This window comes from Apium graveolens, unplaced genomic scaffold, assembly GCF_009905375.1.
Source record: "Apium graveolens cultivar Ventura unplaced genomic scaffold, ASM990537v1 ctg7002, whole genome shotgun sequence".
In the NCBI taxonomy this organism is placed as follows: domain Eukaryota; kingdom Viridiplantae; phylum Streptophyta; class Magnoliopsida; order Apiales; family Apiaceae; genus Apium; species Apium graveolens.
The window spans coordinates 45,862-68,019 of NW_027419961.1; the positions used below are offsets into that span (position 1 = coordinate 45,862).

Here is a 22,158-nt window from a genome sequence, read left to right on the forward strand (position 1 = left end):
AAAATTGAAAAATAACATTGACGAGTACCCCCGTCCTACCCAATTATTTACATCAGGTTTGAGTACGAAGGTTAAACAAATTAAAAATTAATGATAAAAAGTAATATTCTAAAATTCTCGATTAGACCCATCAATCCACCATTAATCCTATACAAAGTACTACACTAATTGATTTTTGAAATATTTGAATAGAATCCTCACATAATGTGTTGGATTCATCAAATTTTGATTGGAAACTCTGGTTCGAATCTGCGAATTTATTAAACATGTTAGTATAGTTCAAAATTTATATCTGTTAAAGCTAAATTTTTTACAATTGTTTCCAAAATTATTGTAACTATTGATAGCTGAAAATAAATTTATCTTTTACATAAATTTTAAAGCAAAATAATAGATTCCATTTATGTCATGAAATACAATCAAAATGTCATTGAAATCTCACTTTTATGTATTTTGAAAAATTAACGTAAATATTATCATTAACGACTTTACTTCCATAGGTGATTAAGAACATTATAATTTATTAATTACTTTGTTTTAATAAATAATAATTACTACAATTTTCAAATTTTTTCCATATATTAGTATTACTTGGAGATCTTGAATTAGAAATTCTCATTAAAATCTGCAAATTTTTAAAACAATATCATTTAGGTTTCAAATTTTAAAAAAACTTCATTTTTTAAATATTTATACCATGTATAAACTTTATAGCCGTTTCTAAAGTTATTAATTGATTGTTACAAGTTGGTTGGAATAAATTTGATTTTAACGTTAAATTAACTGCAAAATATTTTAGTTTATTTAAGTCACGAATACGATCAAATATCATTACGTATCTTGAAATATATGTATGTTGAAATTACATTATTACCATCATGTACGATTTAACTAATATAAGTTATTTAAAAAATCATATTTTCCAATTATTGTTTATTAATTACCGTGATGGTACAAACAATAATTGGTATAAATTTATACATGTATAAGATTGCTCCTATATTTTAAAATTTTTGTGCAACCTTATTTATATACCATAACAATTTTCTTTCCCAAACTATCCCAAATTATTTGATGCAAAACATGAAAAATCTTACAAATATTTAATCACAAATTTACAGGTAAAAGGTAAGGATGAGGTATGTAAAGTGTGGGTTTAGGCCCAAAACCATGAACCTCTAACGTCCCCTAGAAATTGTATTTCCAAATAACCGTAAAAGGATACGTCCAGCACCCAATCCTAGGTACACAGCAGTGACTCCAGCAAAATGAAAAATCTTATAAATACCGAAAAAATATTCATTCCTACAGCCTCCAATATATTGCCGCATCTTTAGTTCAGTGTTCTTTTCCTACACAACATAACAGCAGCAGCCATCTTGTTCAGTTCATATCTAGGGTTTTTGTCTGAAACAATGTTGAATCTCCCTGACTCTCTTTATCCTGATCCGATACAAGGTGACAACAGTGTTATGTCGAATGGTGGTGCACCTGCTAACAACAATGGTCCCTGTGATGGTGCTAGCAAAGCTATTGATTGGCCTTCTGCTAGTGTAGAGGACTTGGTTGTTGCTTCAAGAACCTGAGCATCGCGAAAAGGCCATTTCATCTCTTACTCAGATTAAGGTCCATTATTTTTCTTCATTTATGAAGATTTTTGTTTGTTTTATGTACATTTTTGTTTGTTTTTGTATGTTGTTAGGTGGAAATAAATTGATCTGTAATTGTTAATTCATAAATGATGTTTTTAATACATGATTGGATGCATTTTTTGTGTTTAAGCTTGTTTAACGTGGCTGGTTAGAAATGATTGATGATTAATTATGATTAGAGTTATCTTTTATATTTGTGTGTCTTGATTAGAAGTAATTGACAATAGATCTGAGTTTTTAAAGAGTTTAAATTATGCATTCATATGTTGAAATACAAGTTAAATTGTGGCCTTCTCATGATTTTATGATGTCTATGCTGGTCATTTCATTTTCATAAAGTGTGGTTTAATCGACCAGGGATTATGTAAACCAGATATACTCATTCGTTTGATTTCATTCTTTATGTGGTTCATACACAAATATAGATCGATATTTATTTGTAATCAGTCTGATTTATGAAAGTATCTCTTCAATCGGAATGTGCAAATATATATCTTGTATGCACCAAATGTCACTTTTACGTGGATTCTTTCCATATTTTGTAGTTTTATATTTTATTTAGAACAATAAGTATGTGCAGAGAAATGATGATCTTGACTCGCCTAAATGACTGTATAGTATCATTTAAGTTTGCTTGTTAGAAGTTTAAAGTGCAGTCCAGCCTGCAGAGTCAAATTATTTACACTCTATGTTCTAATGTCTATTGGGTGATATAGTATATTTCATTTCTAACATGTGATTTATCAATACAGAAACAGGGAAGAATTCAAGATTTGGCCCTCCACATTTGGCGGTCAATCAGTACGGTTTTCTTACTCCTATCGGTATGCACAATGACTTGGGTCTACCAAATACTTTGCATTGATCAAACTAAATGTATTTGTTTTAATAGCTTGCTTAAATTTATATCATGTCGTGAATTCTTTTTATTAACTTCTAATTTTGGTTAACATTAACAATAAAAGTTCCCTGTTTTGATTTGAGTTTCTTCCTCACATCTTAATACTGAAGTGGACTACTAAACCAAAATGGCAGTATCTAGGTTACATTGTTATATTTGATCTTCTCAAGTCCAGTGTCCCCCAGTTATATAGTATTTAATCAATATTTCGTGATTAATGATCCTTATTCTTTCTTGTCTTTTGAATGATTATACTTGTTTGTGAATCCCTTGATCCTTGTGTCCGATACTATGACATGCACGTCCCCTCATCGGATAGGGGATTCATCCTGAATCCTAATTTTGATTCTTTCCCCACAATTTGTAATCAAAATTTCTGTTAACCGCCTATTTTCGTAAAATTAAGTATCAGTTTTGTTAGTAAATACAAACGTATTATGCTAGTGTTCATTTTTGCATAAATCAAAATATTTTACCTGTATTTTGAGTTTTAGATCAATAAGTTATGCATTTGATTAAATTTGCTTATAGTTTGTGGTTTTTTTAACAGATTGATATATGTAACATCAAATCTAGAGAAAATCTATATTTCTATATGTCGTGTCCCCCGCACCCGAATTCCCATATTATTATATTTATTTATTAGATTTTTGTCCACGCACCCCAGCACTTCTGCACCCCGTATCTTTGCTTGTCAGTTGCCGAAGAAATCTTTCATTGAACTAATGAGAAGATTTGCGGAGATCTCAAATATTTTGGAAATTTGAAATTTTTAAACCCAAAAATCTGGAAAATAGGCATTGTAAGGAAGTTCTGCAACTTTATGTCACACGTCTTAGAGAAGTCCTACCCTTAAGATCAAGTTGCATCACATCTGAATCAGAACTTGATACAATTTATGAAATCCGCACATGATGGTCATTGGAATCATTTAAATGATTTACTACTTTGTTTGACAAGCTCAGCCTTGTGGTTTGTATTGGCTATTCTATCTATTCAAATAAGAATGTTGTGTTTTACAGTTGGTGATTAATGGAATTATCTTCTTTATTGCAGGAAGTATTATCTATATACAAGTCATTAACACCTGAGAAACTTACTATGAAAGATTCAAGTAAAGTTTGTGATGTACTTGTTTTGTTTGAGGTCATTTCGCTCATTTAATTTCCTTTTCTAGTGGTATTAACTTTGTAATGTATTTGCTTTATATGTTCGATTTCCTAATTTTCAAACTTTTTTCTTATCAAATTTATTTTTACTTATCAAATTTATTATCTATATACATCAAATTTATTTTTACTTATGCAGGAGCCATAGCTGGTCCTCTATGTACTTAAAAATTATGTATGCAACTCTAATATCAAAGTGTATTTTCTATTGAATGCAGTGCTTGGCCACTCACCCTCAAACGAAGATGCAGTTCCTTAATGGTATTTTTCTGAACTTTCTGAAAGCTATGTGACTTGTTTCTGCTAATGTATTCAGTATTTACATTAGTCTTCTTCAACATAGTTGGATGTATCCACAGTTATAGCTTCTTCTCACCAAATGATATAAGCTAATTTCATTCTATAACTTTTGCTGATTTCTTGATGTCTGATATTGCTACTTAAAGACCACACAAGATATTGTCGAACTTGACGTGTTTTGATATATAAATGCATTCACTTTTTATTTCAAGCTGGTATGATTTGTTTATGTGAACACCAAAGAAACAGGACACTGAGGTGAAATCAAGGATTCAGTTGAAGTTACAAGTTTGTTACATAAATTCTGGGATGAGGATTTTGCATAACTTATTCAAATATTGTTATTAACTGATTTTAATAGGATAATTAAGGAGCTAGATAAGGTTAATCGTAGACAGACTTGTATTAACTTCTGTCCTTGCAGTTCAGATACATTGTTACTTGTACCCTTTCTTGGAGACTGAAGAAACGAGCAAGCCATTCCAGTACCTAAGGCTAATGAGCTTGGGGGTCATTGGTGGTCTTCTGAAGGAGGTACAATTCCACTCTAAATCAATACATGATACCTTCAATTTTTTATACTTTTAGCCATTTGAATTATTAAAACAGCTAAGCACCAGTAACCTTGCATGGAAGTATTTTCTCATTGCTAGTTGCTACCCGCCCTTTCAAGTTTCAGCTCTGAATTGAATGCAATGTTGAGATGAATTAGCTTAATCAGAACAATAGTTGAAGAAAATGTCCATTATTTCTTACCAGATTGCATATCAATTTGCTTTAATATGATCTGATATGCCTAAAGGTTCTACTCCAAATATCATCCGAATCTTCTCTACTAGCAGGTAGGCGACCCTTCGACAAAGGTTGCTGTTCACTGTTTGCTTGAATCAGGACTCTTCCCTTTGTGTCTAAAATCCATAGAATATGGAAACGAACTTTCACAATCAGTAAGTGTCCATTAAAATTTGAACTCAACATTCTTTCGCTTCCAAGCATTTTTTACTGCAATATATCACCTTACATGTAATGTAAGACAGTACAGAGTATAAAATCTGGTTACTAAAAATTTCAAATTAATATCCCTTTCTAGTGTTTCTGCTAGGTGTTTATTGAAAAAGGGATTTTTAGTTAATACTCCATGTTTCGTATTAATACATATCAAGTCGACTTGATGAACATCTAATATTTTGGTGTTAGATGAACATTATTACCCAGCCATATATAAATCATAAGGTTTATATTGCATGGCATAGACTTGATCGTCCTAGTAAGAACCTGAGCAAATAATTCTGAAACAATTCCGGTACACCATCAAAATATAAATAGATCGACACCCATAGTTAATTGGCTCTTTAAACTCACTCTGAACACTTGTATATGGCTATACAGACTGCATCTTGGATAATGTCAAGAATAATGATGCAAGAGCAGGGACTACAGTATTGCTGTGAGCCTGCAAACCGGTTGTGTGCAATCATGAAGGTTTTTAATGACGTAATTGAAAAGATGCAGGATGAACCGTCTACTACAGTTTTGAAGAATATTATTCAATGTTATGTCATACTGTCCGATGATCCAAGGTTAGCCAGCAACCTTTGTAAGCATATCTTCCAAGCTGTTGTGTGTTTCTATTCTTATATCGTTCCTATAGTTATTGTATTATTGATTTAGAACTTGTGTAAAAAATGTCTCTGACCAAGCACCGGATAGCTTGAGAGTGGTTTTATGTCCCTTGGGGCGGTCTGGTTGTTGTACTTAACAAACATAATTTGATGTGATTCGAATGCAGCAGGGGTTGTCTCCTCTTGAGAAGCTTCATTCCGCCAATACTGACGACTGCCCCATATATTGAAGCCCTTCGTGTAAGTCCATCCAGATGATCTCTTATATACATGTAAAAATGTGGACTCTATTGTGGCACAAAACAGCAAATTTCACTACCAAAATCCAAGTTTATAAAAAAAGTATCTATATTACGCATAAATACTGGAGGCACACAGTATTTGCAATTTTGTATGCCTCAGCAACTTCTATGGGCATCTCTAGTTGCACAACAAAACCGACATCAATACTTCTAGATACACGACTCCTCGTTTTGAATATTACATAATTTTTTACATGAGTTTTTGTCGCGAGGACAGAGTCACAAGTACACACTAATGTATCTTAAATGTTCTTATCTAATATCTAATTTTCTATACATATTATGCAGGCACGCCCTATAACCTTAAAAAATTTACAAGATTTGTTTCAAAAGCTATCGATGGGATGCGGGCCAAATGCAGAAGCCGTTGGTGATGTTGCAGGTTCCTCACATCTTGATCGCTAGCTGATATTTGCTAGCTCTTTCCTTTCGTTATACAAGGGAAATTAAGAATTCTCTTATAGATCTCAGAAACCTTTTAATTTTAGCTATGATGTTAACAATATTTTTTGTAGAACAATTATATCTCCAAGTTGCAAAATAATACATGATAAACAATCATAAAATGCCCTATCCAGATTCATGTGGTTAGCTGATGATATTTTGGTGTTTAGTTTTCTCCTTTTACGTTTTTTATTTTCTTTACTCATCTTCTTGAATTACAGGCATGAACTCATTGAATGTCACTATTGATCAACGCTCTCTGTGAACTCTGATGATTGAGATCTTGAAAAAATATTGTTATGTTCAAAGATTAAAAAGATTAGATATAGTACATAAAATATTATTACCATTAATAAATTTCTTTTGATGATAAACAATATGTTGAGATTTTCTAAACTAAAACCATCTATTGAGGACTTGAGATGTCAAGAAACAAAAATTCGTTTATTTGCATCAAACTTTCGGTCTCAAGCATGTAAAATAGCAGTTACATTTGAGACATCAAGACCTGTGCATCTTTTCCTACCTATCTCTGTCTTCTATTTTTCCAGTTTGCGCAAATACACTAGAATCTTCATTCACATATTGCTGTGTGCGCATCATCAACCTTATAAAAACAAAATTGGCGGCTAACGAGTAGATGGGAAGAAAAATCTCTAGTTTAAATTGTGCAATTTGTTGATATGAACTTCAAGTTTCTACAACTGGAAGCTAAAAAGAAAGACATTGAGCTGTTGATTGTTTATTATGCAGCAGGCTCTGCATAAAATTTTAACTCTGATCATACATACCCGTACAATTGTCTATATGCTCGAAGAAACTATCTGTGTGCTTGGTACTAGACTGAAAACATTGAAAATTGAAGTTAAAATGGCATATATAACAACCAAAAAATTGCATATTAAACTGTTATAATGCTAAAAATTGCTGCATAAAGTTATTTAATGTATGACATATGTATAATATTTTACATTATGTTAACATACAGTACATAGGGCAAGAAGTTTTTACAGAGCTGGTAGACAACTGTCTAGCCATCAGTTTAAAAATAACGTAGTTTAGGCATCGGAGTTATCACAAAGTACAAACTATTCTCCCTCCCTCCCTCCCTCTCCATGTCTGTGTGTGTCTGTGTGTTTAAATATATAACACTACATTTCGTTTATTTTGGCGGGGACAGGTTAAAGCTATCTTCCCTTTGACATTGTAGGCAAAAGCAAAATGCCACTATTTCTGTCATGAATGAAAATGAGAAGCTCTCAACTGTCTTAGAATATAGCTTGCTTGTCTTATGAAATAAAGTCCTAAACGTGAATTCTCTTTGAAAATAACTCAACATTCCCTGAACCGAAACGGCTATTGTATAACTTAGCAAAAAAAAAGAAACGGCTATTGTATAACTGCTAGACACCACACAGTTCATACACTATTGTTCTATTTGGTTGAAGGGAATACAAACATATATTTGTTAACAAACTTCAATACAAAAGAAAGGTTGTAACTTGTAATTGTAAGAGGGAAGAATATAGAAAAAAGACGAGGATGTGCAAATTGTTCATAATGTAACTAGGTAAATATACCCGCCCAGTTCAGAGAAACTATTTAAAAATAAAAATAAAAATAAAAATATTATTTACAGCAATTTTGTTGAAAATTAAGATTCCTAAAACTAAAAGAGTCGCTAAAAATAATGTTATAAAATATAACATATAATTGGAGAGTTGATGAGTGTACCTAAAATTTTAAGGAGTTATACACATTAGAAGTGGTACAATGGTACTTTATATTTTAATTTTATACTTTTTTTTGTCAGATGTTCCAATCTGACATCTTTTTTCCAACTAACATTTCTTTATCCTTTCAAAAAAAATACTACTTATAATAAGATTATGCATACATCATTTTTATATATGTTTACTCTTTCATTGCTCTAAATATAATTTATCAAGCACGTATAATTTAACCTATATAAATGTTGAATAAATTTAGTACTTAAATTACAATAGACATTTTGCATCATCCAGGTGTAATAAGAGAAGCTAGAACTCCATATATAATCCATATGTGCACATTTTTAGAATTAATTTTGTTTTGCAAATAGCAGATACCAACATGATTGTAGACAAAGAAAAAATTGATCATACTTTAATATTAAAATAATAAAAAATGACTGGATCTGAGCATGTGTTTTGCTAAAAAAAATTATTTAATATATAAAAATCTTATATTGAAATTGAGATGACTAATATTACTTCCCAGTTTTTTTTAGCATAAAACAATTAATTTGAAAATTAGTCAGTCATCATGTAAGTCATCCATGTAAGTCATCCATGTAATTCAATTATCTAGAATATATTGGAACAACCATGTACGTCAATAACTTGTGAAATTAAAATGTAGTTATAGATGGGGACTTACATCTCCTCTTTAATGCCCAGGCTACAATTTTATATATACTATCACATTAAATCTTGAAAGAAACTCATAACATCATAAAAATATACACCGCATTTCTTTGTCAAAATTATCATCGTCAATGTACACAACCATATCAATCAGCAACTCAAAAACCAATGCACTTAAGGGCTAGATGGATTATTAGATGATTATTATGAGTACCTACCGAAAGCAGCATTTCAGACCTAAAAGCTCATACTTTCTGACTTCATCATTTTTTTTAGAAAAGAACTCTACCAACTTGCGATCTCGTTATTTTCCAAAATTCTGGTGTCTCATTATCCTTGAGATGCTCGAATGGATAGCAAACCTGTTTAAATTTCTCTAACCCAAAATGAAAGTCCTGCAATAAATCATAAATAATTAGAATATAGGCGTATTTGTAAGGGGTTAGGGAACATAAGACATTGCCTTCTTTGTTGCAACATGTACATAATTTGGGATGTTATGCAGATCCGCTAGAAGAGAAGTGGGTAACACAACTCATTTATTCTCACTGTTATCCAAATTGAAAATCGAACCTTGTTTCATAGTGGGAGCTTTTGCAAAGCAACAAATTAATGTCAAAGTAAAAGATAATTAATTATGTAAATTTGATTTTTTAAAGATTTGGTCATAGGGAAATGGTTGCTAACTTGTAAAAACCTATGATTACAGTGTGAATTTAACCCTACACTTTTGTTACAATTTAATCTCATAAAGTAAACCGGATTAGCAAAAAAGGCTTTGTAAATAAGAGAAAGTCACACAATGTACACAAGTTCAAACTCTCCATTAGCAGGTAGGAAAACAAATTCATTAGCATTTTATAGCATTCAAGAATGAAAGTATTGGCCAATTCAAGTACATTCAAACAAAAGTTATACTCATTATGTTTAAAAGGTTATTACTCGTATTTCTATCGTACATAAAAGATTTTCACATTATCTATAAACCTATAGTACATACCTAAATTTTTAGTTCATTAGAGTACATCACTACGCCATAAGTGCACATAGGCAACCTCCTACTATTACAGTTTGCATAAGGCCCAAATGGTTTTGCATAAGGTAATAGGCCACACCAGAGGGGGGTTGCCAAGTGGGAAAGTGGTCGTAGACACCTACTGCCAAATTTTGTGCAAACTTGAAAGTAATGCATCAGGTGGATTTTGCAACAGTAAATCACCTTTGGCAACAACAGAAGTGTTATCATTAGACCTGACAGGCTAGTACACTTGGTCCTAGTGGAACTGACACATCAGATGCCATGTCAGCAACAGGGGGTCCCCAGAAGCCACATCAGCATGCCACATCAGCATGCCACGTCAGCTGGGCCTCATCCTGCCACGTCAGCATGTGGGGTCCCCCAATGCCACGTCAGCAGTGGGCCCTTTTTCCACATCATATGTGGGGCCCATATTATTTATGCAACACCATTTTGATGCATATGCAACACTATTTTCATTCAATTGCAACAGTATATACCACATTATGCAACACCATTTTTAAATTGCAACAGTATTATAATCAAATGTAATACAGTGAAAAGCAATATGCAACATCATACTATGGAATATGCAACACTAGAAAACATAAAAATTTGGCCATAATTTGTCTGTTTTTACATGATACCTGCCATAAGTGGCATCCAACAAAAACAACCATATCAGGAATCAACAAGTTTTAAACATACAAAAAATACTAAAATACATACGCCCAATTCTAAATTTAAAACACCAAAAGTACATCAAATCTTTCTTCAAATGAACAAAGATACCAAAGAACTAAGTCACTAAGAAGTTGCGCCTTGAGTGCCTTGAATGACTGTAGTACCGTTTTCCTCTTGATCACTGGAAACCGTGGTACATCTTCGAATAAAAACCTTTTAAAAATAGACCCTAAGGCGATGTTGATGCAAGGAAGCTAAATGGAGCTTTAGCCTAGAAAATAAAAATGAATAGAATAAGAATAACAAGATTTGGGCCTTAAACTTAAGTAATGAAAGCAGTTGGACTTAACAGGTCAATCACTCAATATTATGGTATTGATTTGGGCCTTAAACTTTCCATTATTAATTTACTACTTATTTAACACAACGCAATTAAACCCAACCAATAAAGTCAATAATTTCATTTTTAGAATTTATTACGAGCTATGGGCTGTAAATACATGCATCAAAAAATGTACTTCTGCCTAGGAACAGATTGAGCATTTGCCCCAAAAAGACGCAAAACAGATAGTGTACAAAGCGTAAAAGATTTATGATTTATCTGCCAAGAGAGACTAAAACAAAGAGCTAAATACAACCATAAAAGCAACTGGACTCAAAAGGTAATTTTTTTTGGAGTCAATATAGGCCCCGACATTTCCTTTAACGAAATTACTTGAAACAACTTGCAACTAGACCAAAAAAAATTCATTCTAAATTTATATTTAACAAATCGATAATGTGCTATATAGTCTACATAGACATGCATAAAAAATGTACTTCCAGCCAAGGTTACAGAGAAGCATGTCCCCAAAAAGACGAGAAGCAGATGAAGTAAACTTACAATCCAAGGTTGCTTTGAGGATCTGTAGGGCATCCTCTCCTTGATTACTTTTTCCAATCTCAGTGGTGCGAGGGGAACTAAATCAGCAATTTCCTTTAAAGCAGCATGCACACGACAAAGAATTTGCTCTTTTTTTGCAAGACCACGTGGCTACTGTAATAGCCTAAGGAAAGATAAAGGCGGCACAAAATTTCTTACAAGCATATCCAAGCATAGATGGAGGTATTTTCCGCTCACTGCAGCCTACAATGTAGTAAAAGCAAAACTAATCCTTGATAAGAACAAGCAATGATAATCATTATTGTATAGTGAGTAGCATTACATATCAAAGCAACAACCAACTCAACCAATACATCCATCACATCTGGACCATAGTTCCACAAGCTCATGCCACTTATCTGAAGGTAACAAACTTTCTTTAACAACCAAAAAACTAAAATCCGAAAAAAATAATGGAAAAAGAAATGAGCAAAAATATTAATGCACTATTACTTACAGAAGAAAGAAGCATTTTGTGGTGATCAGAATCTATGTAAGAAACTGCTCCAGACAGGGCTTTCAAACTTGTCTTTTAAATTATAAAACAACATTAGGTAAGCCTTTACAGAAGTAATAAGAGGACATAAAGTTTACACATTTTAGTGCATATACTTTACAAAAACACTCAACCTACCACAAGCATGGCCACTTCATCTGGTGCTAGGCGTTCAGTATGGTGCGGATTCCCGATCAACTCGTGATAACTGTCAGGTTGACCCTGAAAACTTATAAATCACTATTAATCAACCATAAGATTGATCTTCAAACTGAGAATCAATGTCAAATGATTAGAATTTATAACATATAAAAATCCATTATCTACTTAAATGTTTGAAACTGCAAACAAGCCTGTATGATGATTTTCTCTCCATAGTTCTGCTTAACAGTAGACATAAACTCCGCCAGAAGCTCGGCAAATTCCTTGATGCAGGTGAATGCATACAAAATTAGTTTTTAGTTGTAGACCGCAAGTAATTATATCTATGAATTACAGAAAGGAAGATAAAAAGTACCTGCCCAGTTGCCCTCTTTTGTTTGAGCCCAATAATGAACTCATCATCCAGCAACTTTTGGTTATTTGTGCCGACGTCGATGGTAATAGGTAAGCACTGCAAATACAACACAAATATACAGTTTAGAATAAGAATTAACAATAATGTCATAGTATAGATAGGAAGCTTCATGTAACCCAGGTTGCCTTGTTATCTAATTGAATAGAACCATGAAAAGTGGTTAAGGGACAGCACGGATATACTCTACGTTCCCATGTCGCTAGCAGTAACATCCATAACATACCACCACAGTCTGGTAGCCACAATAAAATAAAAGACCCTAGAACTATAATTCAGTGTTCTAAATACTGATTACTGGATTGATTTTTGGTGACCCCATTGCTCATGACCGACCTCGCTCTCATATATACTCAGTGTTGCACATTATGCTCCTCTGTGTTAATTACTTTGTATATTTTTGCTAAATACTTCATCCTATATGTTTCTTTGCTGCTTCTAAAAATCTGAGGTGCTTAACTCTTCGTTGCTTATATTGCTACATACTAAGCAATAAGTCTGAGTGACTATGTACTGCGAACTATATTTTATTTGGTAAAAAATTAAGTCCTCATTCTATAAGACTATCAAGATCCAATTCAACAGAATGATAATTATTCTATGTTTAATTTGTCAGCAAACTAAAGCAAGGGCAAAGCTTATACACCTTTACTTTATAAAGTAATTGAAGAATAGTTCTAATATCCACTTAAGGACACACACAATTAACTATTTTTCTTAGTGCCAAGACCCTCCTATTGTATTCAGTTTTTCATAATGATTGTTATTGGATGAAGAAAAAACTACTTAAAGAATATATTATCTCAGCTCAAAAACTAGTTAAAGAATTTATGATAACTGGTGTCACTAAAATTTCTGAAGTGTTCGGGTAATACATGCACTAGAAGGAAGAACATGTTACCTTGATCCGTTCATATTCTCTGACTGCACAGGTTTTAGCTTCCTCTGTTACTCTTACAGTTTCTTTCAACTCATCTATTTTGCGAATTCTAGACCTGTCACCACAAAAATCTTTGATGAAGCAGCTTCAAGATTTTCAATCCTTACATTCAAGGAGGCCAGTTCGGATAAAAGAGTTTGCACCGTCAACAAAGCATTCGGCGGTCAGAAAATGCATTGTTAATTGCCAACATCACCCCAAGATAGTCATGAAGCTTATCCTGCAGTATAAGAATAGAGCATCTGTAAATATCTAGCACTTCGAGTGGAACAAGATGCTTGAAAAGATAAAGGATCATGATTAAAGTTAGCAATTCAAGTCTGGGAAAGTACAACAATCCAGTAACTTACCAGATGCTTGACAGTTTGTGCATTCAACTCCCGATAGAGTCTGTTAGCTTTGACAGCAGCAGTAGCTGAAAGAGATATGTCCTAAGTCCAATCATGTATGAGGATTTAGGAATAACTTTTATGTAATATGTTTTGATTTCATTGATATTAATAAAAGGCTTGTTTTGTTTTTATTGCGGGCTCTATCTATTTAAATGTTTAAATAAGATATACCACAGTTTAGAGTAAAGCTTTTTATGGATTGTGATGAGATCATAATAATGAGACCTAAAAGATGATAACTCTAAACTTAAATAGTTCCTGGTCGTAGAATTATAACTGGTAATTAATAATCCGCAAAGATGCGGTACATACTATGCTTGCTTCATTATGAAGGATGTCTGTTCTCATAGACATTTGTTGGTGACACTATAGCTAGTATGTAGGTGCTTATTATAGAATAAGTTCACCTGAACATGACTCACACAGCTGAACACATAATGGAGTCACTCACGTGTCCGCAGTTGTTCACATAGTGATAGTTGTACAAGTATCCTTAGACTTGAGGTCATCCTCAGTCATCTGTGTACACTGAACTATGCTTTGGTTTAGTTCTTAGTCTCAGGGACAATTATAAGGGCTCTCTGGGTATAGAAATTTGTACACGAAGATAGGGTATGATCAATAAAGGATCTACCCCTTCAGTGTAGGAAGAGAATGTTCAATGCTGATCCACTTATGTTAACCATGAATCTCTGGCCAGAGTGAATGAAATTAGAAAGGAGTTTCTAATTTACATTAAATAGAACTAAGCATAGTGAATGGAAAGCAAGTGATTAATAAGATAGGCTGGACACAAGTTTTATGCCTTGTATTTAATCGTGATATTGCAGTGCTAGAAGGAATTAATTGTACGGTAACTACTCACTGAATAGGTTCTTGGTATTCTAAGCAGTGAATTCGTATTATCCGGATAGTCGCGAGATGCTGAGAAAGTATCCCTCACGATGTAGAATAAATATGATTAATTATTAATCATATTTAATGAATTAGAGAATCTATATAAATAATGATAAAATAATTTTATTATTATTTATTTCTACTACCGCTTAATATTGAACCTATAGGGTTCAACCATAAAAGATTAATGATTTAATGGTGGAGGAATTTAATTATAATGGCTGATAATTATTATTTATGAAATAAATAATTAATTGGCAAATTTAATAATTCATTAAATGAGCTTTAATTGATTATAAATTAAGTAAGAAAAGATTCTTAATATTATTAATAAGAATTTAATTTTTGGAAATTAAATCAGTGAGAGAATTATTTCTAAAGAATTAGAAAAAGGATTAATAATTAAAAGGTGTTTTAATTATTAGTGAGAATAATAAAGGTGGTTAATAATAATAATATTTTATGGAAAAAATTTCAGCTGAAATTTTGCTATAATATACTATTATAAACCCTATTTTTGCCTTAACCAAAAAGATTGACAAACCCTAATTCTCTCCATCTCCTCCTCCTTCATTACATCGTTTTCTTGGTGGATACCGGTGGAGTGCTTCACACTTGAGGAGCATCTGCTAAGGATCTCCGTTCATCGTTCTTGGATCGCTATTAAAGACCTCCATCTTTCCATTAACGTAAGCTTCTTAAGGTAAACATACTGAACTACGAATTAAATATTATTTTTTTCGCATGGATCCTGCGGAGGGTTTTCGGTTCTTTTTTAAGAGTAAATTTAGTTTTCGCTGCATTTATGTGCTCAAAAACCCTTCAGTAGCCACATTTTTTCATGTTCTGTAGATCTCAACCCTTTGAGAGTTGCACATTGCCTCATCCGCCTCAAACTCGTTAGCTTGACAAAAGCCAACCCCAGTTGCCCAATCGTCTCCCCAATTTCTTGCTGAGCTTTAATTTCATGTCAATAGCATACGTCCCCATTTCATTTATACATATTATTAGTACCTAAATCAACTACATGACAGTAATAATATTACACATTTACATATAACACGAGGCAAATATCGATATTTCCTTTATTGTATGGAGCTAGGAAATTGATTAACATACATTTAAGCTTAATCAAGTCTGAGATGTCGCAACTCAAAATGGTCTCGCTAGATCAGCATTATCAGACAAATATCAATACATATTTGAATCGAGAAACATTACTAATTATATAAACCGACAAACATAGCACTCAAAATTTATAATTTACATCAAAAGAGTTCAATAGACTGCTGAGAAGCAATACCAATCTGATTCTCGAAATCCTGCAACTTACCCTTCCTCTTGAAAAATTCTTATCTTCCTCCACAACCGGTGGCTTAACCGCACCCCAATCATTCGTAACCGACTGTTTCAACTCCTTAAAAATCCTCAACAAATCCCTCCCTCCTTTCACAGGCAACGCAACTCATTCACATCCAATGCACTCCCTTGCAAACTCTCCCTCCCAAACAACTGCCAAGGCAACTTCACCGCCCCATCCAACATTCTCGACGCCACATCCGTGGTCCTCACCAACGGCAACTTCCCATTCGACACGTCTTGCTCCTTCTGAGGATCCGAAACCGTGATTCGCACATACTTCGCTCCGGAATGTGAAGTCGAAGTTGCGAACAAATCATGACCGTTGACTCCACTTCCTCCGTTGCTATCTTCTCCATCGAATGATCGAAATATTGCTTCAGCATACGAAGGCGGTTCGAGAAACGTGTTGTACGGATTAGGTTGTTGATTTCTCGATTGTTTCTACACATCTCGGATCGAGATGTGTAGGAGAATATAATAAGAAGGTGAGCGGAGGAGAGGATGGTGGAGGTGAGAAGGGGTCTGAAGATCTGAGTGAAGAGAGGGGTTGAAAGACGAGGCGGCCACTGCTAATGATTTATGTTTGTTAGGGTTTTATATAAAAATGATAAATTTTTAGGGCTTGTCTGTTAACGGGCTGGGCCTTGACTTAATTAAGTCTTTACAATCATAATTTCTTAATTATTTTGATAAATATCTTGTTGCTTTTCTGTAAATTATTTTAATATTATTTTAATTTTCGAGTATCAGCTCAGATTTAGAGAGAAAGAGTGAATTTTTTGTTAAGGGGAAATAACCACCCAATTTTTTGGCCTGGGAAAGTGTGCAGATCTGTGTCTCAACATCATTTAATTATTTTTTTAGTTTTTTATTAAATATTTACAATTTTAAATATTATAAGAAAATTGTATAACTAATGTAAAATATATGTCAAAATAACACGACAATGATAAAATTAATCGAAACAATTATTTGTATAATTGAATTGCTCGAACAAGAATTTAAAAAAAAATAGAAATCATTCGGGACAAGAATCTACATGGAACCCGTGTTGACCGTAATTAGACTATTATAAAAACACATAATACAAAATCTAATTTTTTTTTAAAAAAATTACACAACTTAAAATTAGTAGGTAATATCATCCGTTATGGTTGGATCGTTGAACAAGAATTTTATAAAAATAGAATCACCACTCGGGACAAGACTTGGTTATAGGAACTCGTGTTGACCGTAATTTGACTATTATAAAACACACGCTATAAATCTAAATTTTAAAAAAAAAATTACACATTTTTAAAATAAGTAGGTATCATCATCCATACGGTTGGATCGTTGAACAAGTATTTCAAAGAAATAGAATAATCACTCGGGACAATACTAGGTAACAGCAACCCGTGTTGACCGTAATTTGACTATTAAAAAGCACATGATCTAAATCTAAATTTTAAAAAAAAAAATTAAACATCTCTAAAATTAGAAGGTAACATCATCTATACGGTTGGATCATTGAACAAGAATTTCAAGAAAATAGAATCACCACTCGGGACAAGTCTTGGTTATAGGAACCCGTGTTGACCGTAATTTGACTATTATAAAACATACGATATAAAATTTAATTTTTTTAAAAAATATTTAGACATTTTAAATTAGTAGGTATCATCATCCGTACGGTTGGATCGTTGAACCAAAAATTTTAAAAAAATAGAATCACCACCCGGAACAAGACTACGTAATGTGAACCCGTGTGCACCGGGGTTTTGACTATTAAAAAAGCATGTGATATAAATTTATTTTTTTTTAAAAAAAAATTACACATCTCTAAAACTAGTAGGAAACAAAATTTGTACGGTTGGATCAATTAAAAATATTTTAAAAAAAATTATAACATAAATATAACAAATAAATTTTAAGAATAGTACAATAACTAACTGCAACACTAAATAACCTACTGCAACACCATAAAGCAAATACAACGCCTGAAGTGTCACATCAGCAAGTGGGCCCCACTGTGTGCCACGTCAGCATGCCACGTCAGCTTTTGGGTCCCCATGTGGGTCCCACTAATCCCATGTCAGCATTCCACGTCACCAATGGGCCCCATATGTGGGGCCCAAATGCTGACGTGGCATGACACGTTAACATGCCACGTTAGCACCCGTGGGTCCCCAGCACGCCACCTCAGATTTATTTTCCATGTCAGATTTATTAAATATAAAAAATATCTAATGCAACGCTATGACCTCTACTGTTGCATGCTGCACAACACTAACAGTTATTAGTAATGGTAGCTTCAATGTAATGAAACGCTTTCACCACTATGTTGCAATAAACTGAAAATTTTGTAGATAATGCAACGCTTTTTGTGCAACGCTGGATAAAAATCGTTGCCTCTGTGCACTTTATGGCGTAGTGAAATGTTAATGAACGATAAGATGATGATGCCTAAAACTTTTTTTACCTATGGGAGGATTAGCTAAGAATGCGATCGCTATCCAACCTGAAGCTTGATAAATAGACCCTACTTTAATAATCACTTTGTACTTTACATATTTTTGTAACTCTGATCCAAGATATAAATCAATCACCTGGTTCCTAGCGTGCAAAAGACTCAGAAAAGCTCATCTTAGTTAAAATTATGTACATGCCTTCAGGAGAACATATTGTAAAGGCTAAAATCTAAATTCCATGAAAAGAGAAGATGAAAGGAGAAAAAATACGACAAATATAACGTAATAGGAAGAAATAAAGGGAGAAAATCATTAATCCTTGAGATGGATGGCATGAGAGATATGTTCACCTCCACTTGAAACTCAAAATAGCTCATCGTTCATTAATGTTGTAGATCCATGAGAGCACACCTTACACAAGAGATAACAATCCAAAAAATTAAAGATTATGATACGATAATTGGTGGAATAATATCAAAAATTTGCACATGAACTACAACTTTAAGTCTCTCGTCATTAATGTTTATAACGGGTTTTCAAAAAGTAAAAAAGGCACTGAAGTGGAATATCGATGACAGATCCTTCCCCGTTATGCAAGCACTTTAAATACCTGTTAATAAACCAGGTAAAATTGAATTCCTGAAGAAAAAATAGTTACTGAAACTTCAAGAACTAATATGGCCAAATAATTAAATTATCAACATTGTTCTAGAACACAATTAAGGGATGTCAATGAGGCTGAAAGAAATAGCTATTTCAGCAAGATTATCAAAGCTGTCTTAGACTCTGTTTCTTTTAAAGCTGAGGCATTTACTCACCATAGTTCCAGCTTATCAAGTTCTAGCTGACAGGACTAATGTGGCTTCTGAGAGAATTCTCAACTTCGGTGCACACAATGCTTCTATGCAAAGGGCCAATGATGCAATCACTACCATGCCCTTCACAGCTGGTGATGAATTTGACTATCTAGCTGGTGGTTCTGAGGAGTTTGGGGTATGAAGATGATGAGGAAGAGATTTCATGCACACAGGGGGAGAAGCAGGCCATAGCTCAAGTACAAACACTCCATCTTGGATGTTTAGCAAAGACTGTGATGAGCACCATTTCAAATCAACTCTCTTTCACATCATTCAACAAACTCAGACAGCTCTTCAAGCCACTACAAATTCACACACCAAGAGACTTTTTCATTTACTTTATTTTCTTCTATTTTCGTTAGTAATTCTACTGAAATGTCCCTACTTCCGTTAAAGTTAACGGTTATCTTGGATGGAAAGTCATTAACGGGGTGCAAATAGAAGAGAAATTAATTTTATGGGGTGCAAGTTGACAGAGAAAATAATGTAGACTGAAATCGCAAAATAAAAATAAAAGTGGATACGAACCTGCCAATTACTAAAATAAAAAGAACTTATTATTGAATAACACACAGTCAAAGATTTTGTTAGATGATTTGTTGCCATTTCTTTCTGATTCTACTAAGAATACTATGCAAAATCTCACCAATCACCACAGATTCTACAGTAGTTTCTACTCCAAACTCTGTCATTTCCACTATCTCGATGAATATTGTCATCCGTTGACCAGTGATTGTATCTCGACGGATGTGCTTAAACAGCAATTATCCATTGACACTTTCAACTACTACTTCGACGGATGTTTCTCATCCGTTGACAATCACTGCACAAATTGAATCTCAACTGTTGTCACAAGTGCAGAGATTTAGTAGTTGTATAATCACTCTTAGGATGAGGAAAAGGGACTTGTGAACATAGTGAGAGGCTGAATTGCACTCTGGCAAAAGGAGAGGAAAAAGAGTGAAAATATGCAAGGTATTTCTTCTAGGTGGCAAAAGTGAGTGAGTGGAGTCCCACCTTAGTAGGTGAAGGTAAGGTGTGAGGGTGGGAAGCCAAGGGGAGCCCTTGATGTAAGAAAAGAGAGATTATGATAGGAAAAGCAGGTACAGAAGATTGGGAAGATCCCATTGTTAGTGAGTTAAGGGATGTCAATAAGGCTGAAAAGAAATAGCTATTTCAGCAAATTATCAAGTTGTCTTAGACTCTGTTTCTTTAAAGCTGAGGCATTTACTCACCATGTTCGGCTTATCAAGTTCTAGCTGAAACAGGACAATGTGGCTTCTGAGAGAATTCTCAACTTCGTGCACACAACCTGCTTCTAGCAAAGGGCCAATGATGCCAATCACTACCCATGTCCTTTCCACAGCTGGTGATGAATTTGACTATCCAGCTGGTGGTTCGGAGAGAGTTTGGGGAATGAAGATGATGATGAAGAAGATTTCATGCACACAGGGGGATGAAGCAGGCACATAGCTCAAGTACAACACTCCATCTTGGATGTTTAGCAAAGATTGTGATGAGCACCATTTCAAATCAACTCTCTTTCACATCATTCAACAAACTCAGACAGCTCTTCAAGCCACTACAAATTCCAACACCAAGAGACTTTTTTCATTTACTTTATTTTCTTCTATTTTCGTTAGTAATTTACTGAAATGTCCCTACTTCCGTTAAAGTTAACGGTTATCTTGGATGGAAAGTCATTAACGGGGGTGCAAATAGAAGAGAAATCAATTTTATGGGGTTGCAAGTTGGCTAGAGAAAATAATGTAGACTGAAATCGCAAAAATAAAAATAAATGTGGATTACGAACTGCCAATTACTAAAATAAAAAGAACTTACTTATTGAATAACACACAAGTCAAAGATTTTTAAATTGAAATCCAAATTAAATATGCGATCATTTATATCAATATATTTGACTTTAACAGCTTGCTTTAAAATATTATAATCCATGATTTTAAATGAATTGGTAGCGGTTTAAAAGTTTCGTTGAGACTGGGCTGTTGAGTTCTCGATTAATTTTAGGCCTTGTGACCACATGGGTTTTCTAGTCTGGTTTAACATCTATCACTAGATCTATATTAGCAAACAAATTAAAAAAGTGCATTTCAAATGCAAAAAAAAATTGAAAAAATAACATTGACGAGTACCCCCGTCCTACCCAATTATTTACATCGTGGTTGAGTATCGAAGGTTTAAAAAAATTATAAATTAATGATAAAAGTAATATTCTAAAATTCTCGATTAGACCCACTCAATCCACCATAATCTATACAAAGTACTACACTAATTGATTTTTTGAAATATCTTGAATAGAATCCTCACATAATGATGTTGGATTCATCAAATTTTGATTGGAAACTCTGGTTCGAATCTGCGAATTTATTAAACATGTTAGTATAGTTCAAAATTTATATCCGTTAAACCTATTTTTTACAGTTGTTTCCAAAATTATTGTAACTATTGATAGATAAAATAAATTTATCTTTTACATAAATTTTAAGGCAAAATAATAGATTCCATTTATGTCATGAAATACAATCAAAATGTCATTGAAATCTCACTTTTATGTATTTTGAAAAATTAACGTAAATATTATCATTAACGACTTTACTTCCATAGGTGATTAAGAACATTATAATTTATTAATTACTTTGTTTGAATAAATAATAATTACTACAATTTTCAAATTTTTTCCATATATTAGTATTACTTGGAGATCTTGAATTAGAAATTCTCATTAAAATCTGCAAATTTTTAAAACAACA

At 33.2% G+C, this 22,158-nt stretch overlaps 1 protein-coding gene and 1 pseudogene across 1 annotated transcript; one reads left to right on the top strand and one right to left on the bottom strand.

Annotated features, from left to right (window-relative positions):
* The first annotated feature begins 1,415 nt into the window (after window positions 1-1,415).
* On the top strand, window positions 1,416-6,351 carry LOC141703707 (cell differentiation protein rcd1-like). The gene is made up of 8 exons (XM_074507146.1): window positions 1,416-1,565; window positions 2,405-2,476; window positions 3,610-3,699; window positions 3,941-3,983; window positions 4,447-4,556; window positions 5,412-5,602; window positions 5,812-5,884; window positions 6,235-6,351. Exons 1-8 carry the CDS (start codon window positions 1,416-1,418, stop codon window positions 6,349-6,351), a joined length of 846 nt encoding a protein of 281 aa, XP_074363247.1.
* Window positions 6,352-11,002: 4,651 nt separating this feature from the next.
* On the bottom strand, window positions 11,003-18,278 carry LOC141703708 (sorting nexin 2A-like; annotated as a pseudogene).
* Window positions 18,279-22,158: the final 3,880 nt, after the last annotated feature.

What these genes read in the sequence shown, in the direction of transcription:
- LOC141703707 (XM_074507146.1), top strand. Translation starts at nt 1,416, where the DNA reads ATGTTGAATCTCCCTGACTCTCTTTATCCTGATCCGATACAAGGTGAC. An exon ending in ATGTACTTGTTTTGTTTGAG is followed by an intron (nt 3,700 to 3,940) that starts GTCATTTCGCTC and finishes TATTGAATGCAG; the next exon opens with TGCTTGGCCACTCACCCTCA. An exon ending in TTGGTGGTCTTCTGAAGGAG is followed by an intron (nt 4,557 to 5,411) that starts GTACAATTCCAC and finishes ATGGCTATACAG; the next exon opens with ACTGCATCTTGGATAATGTC.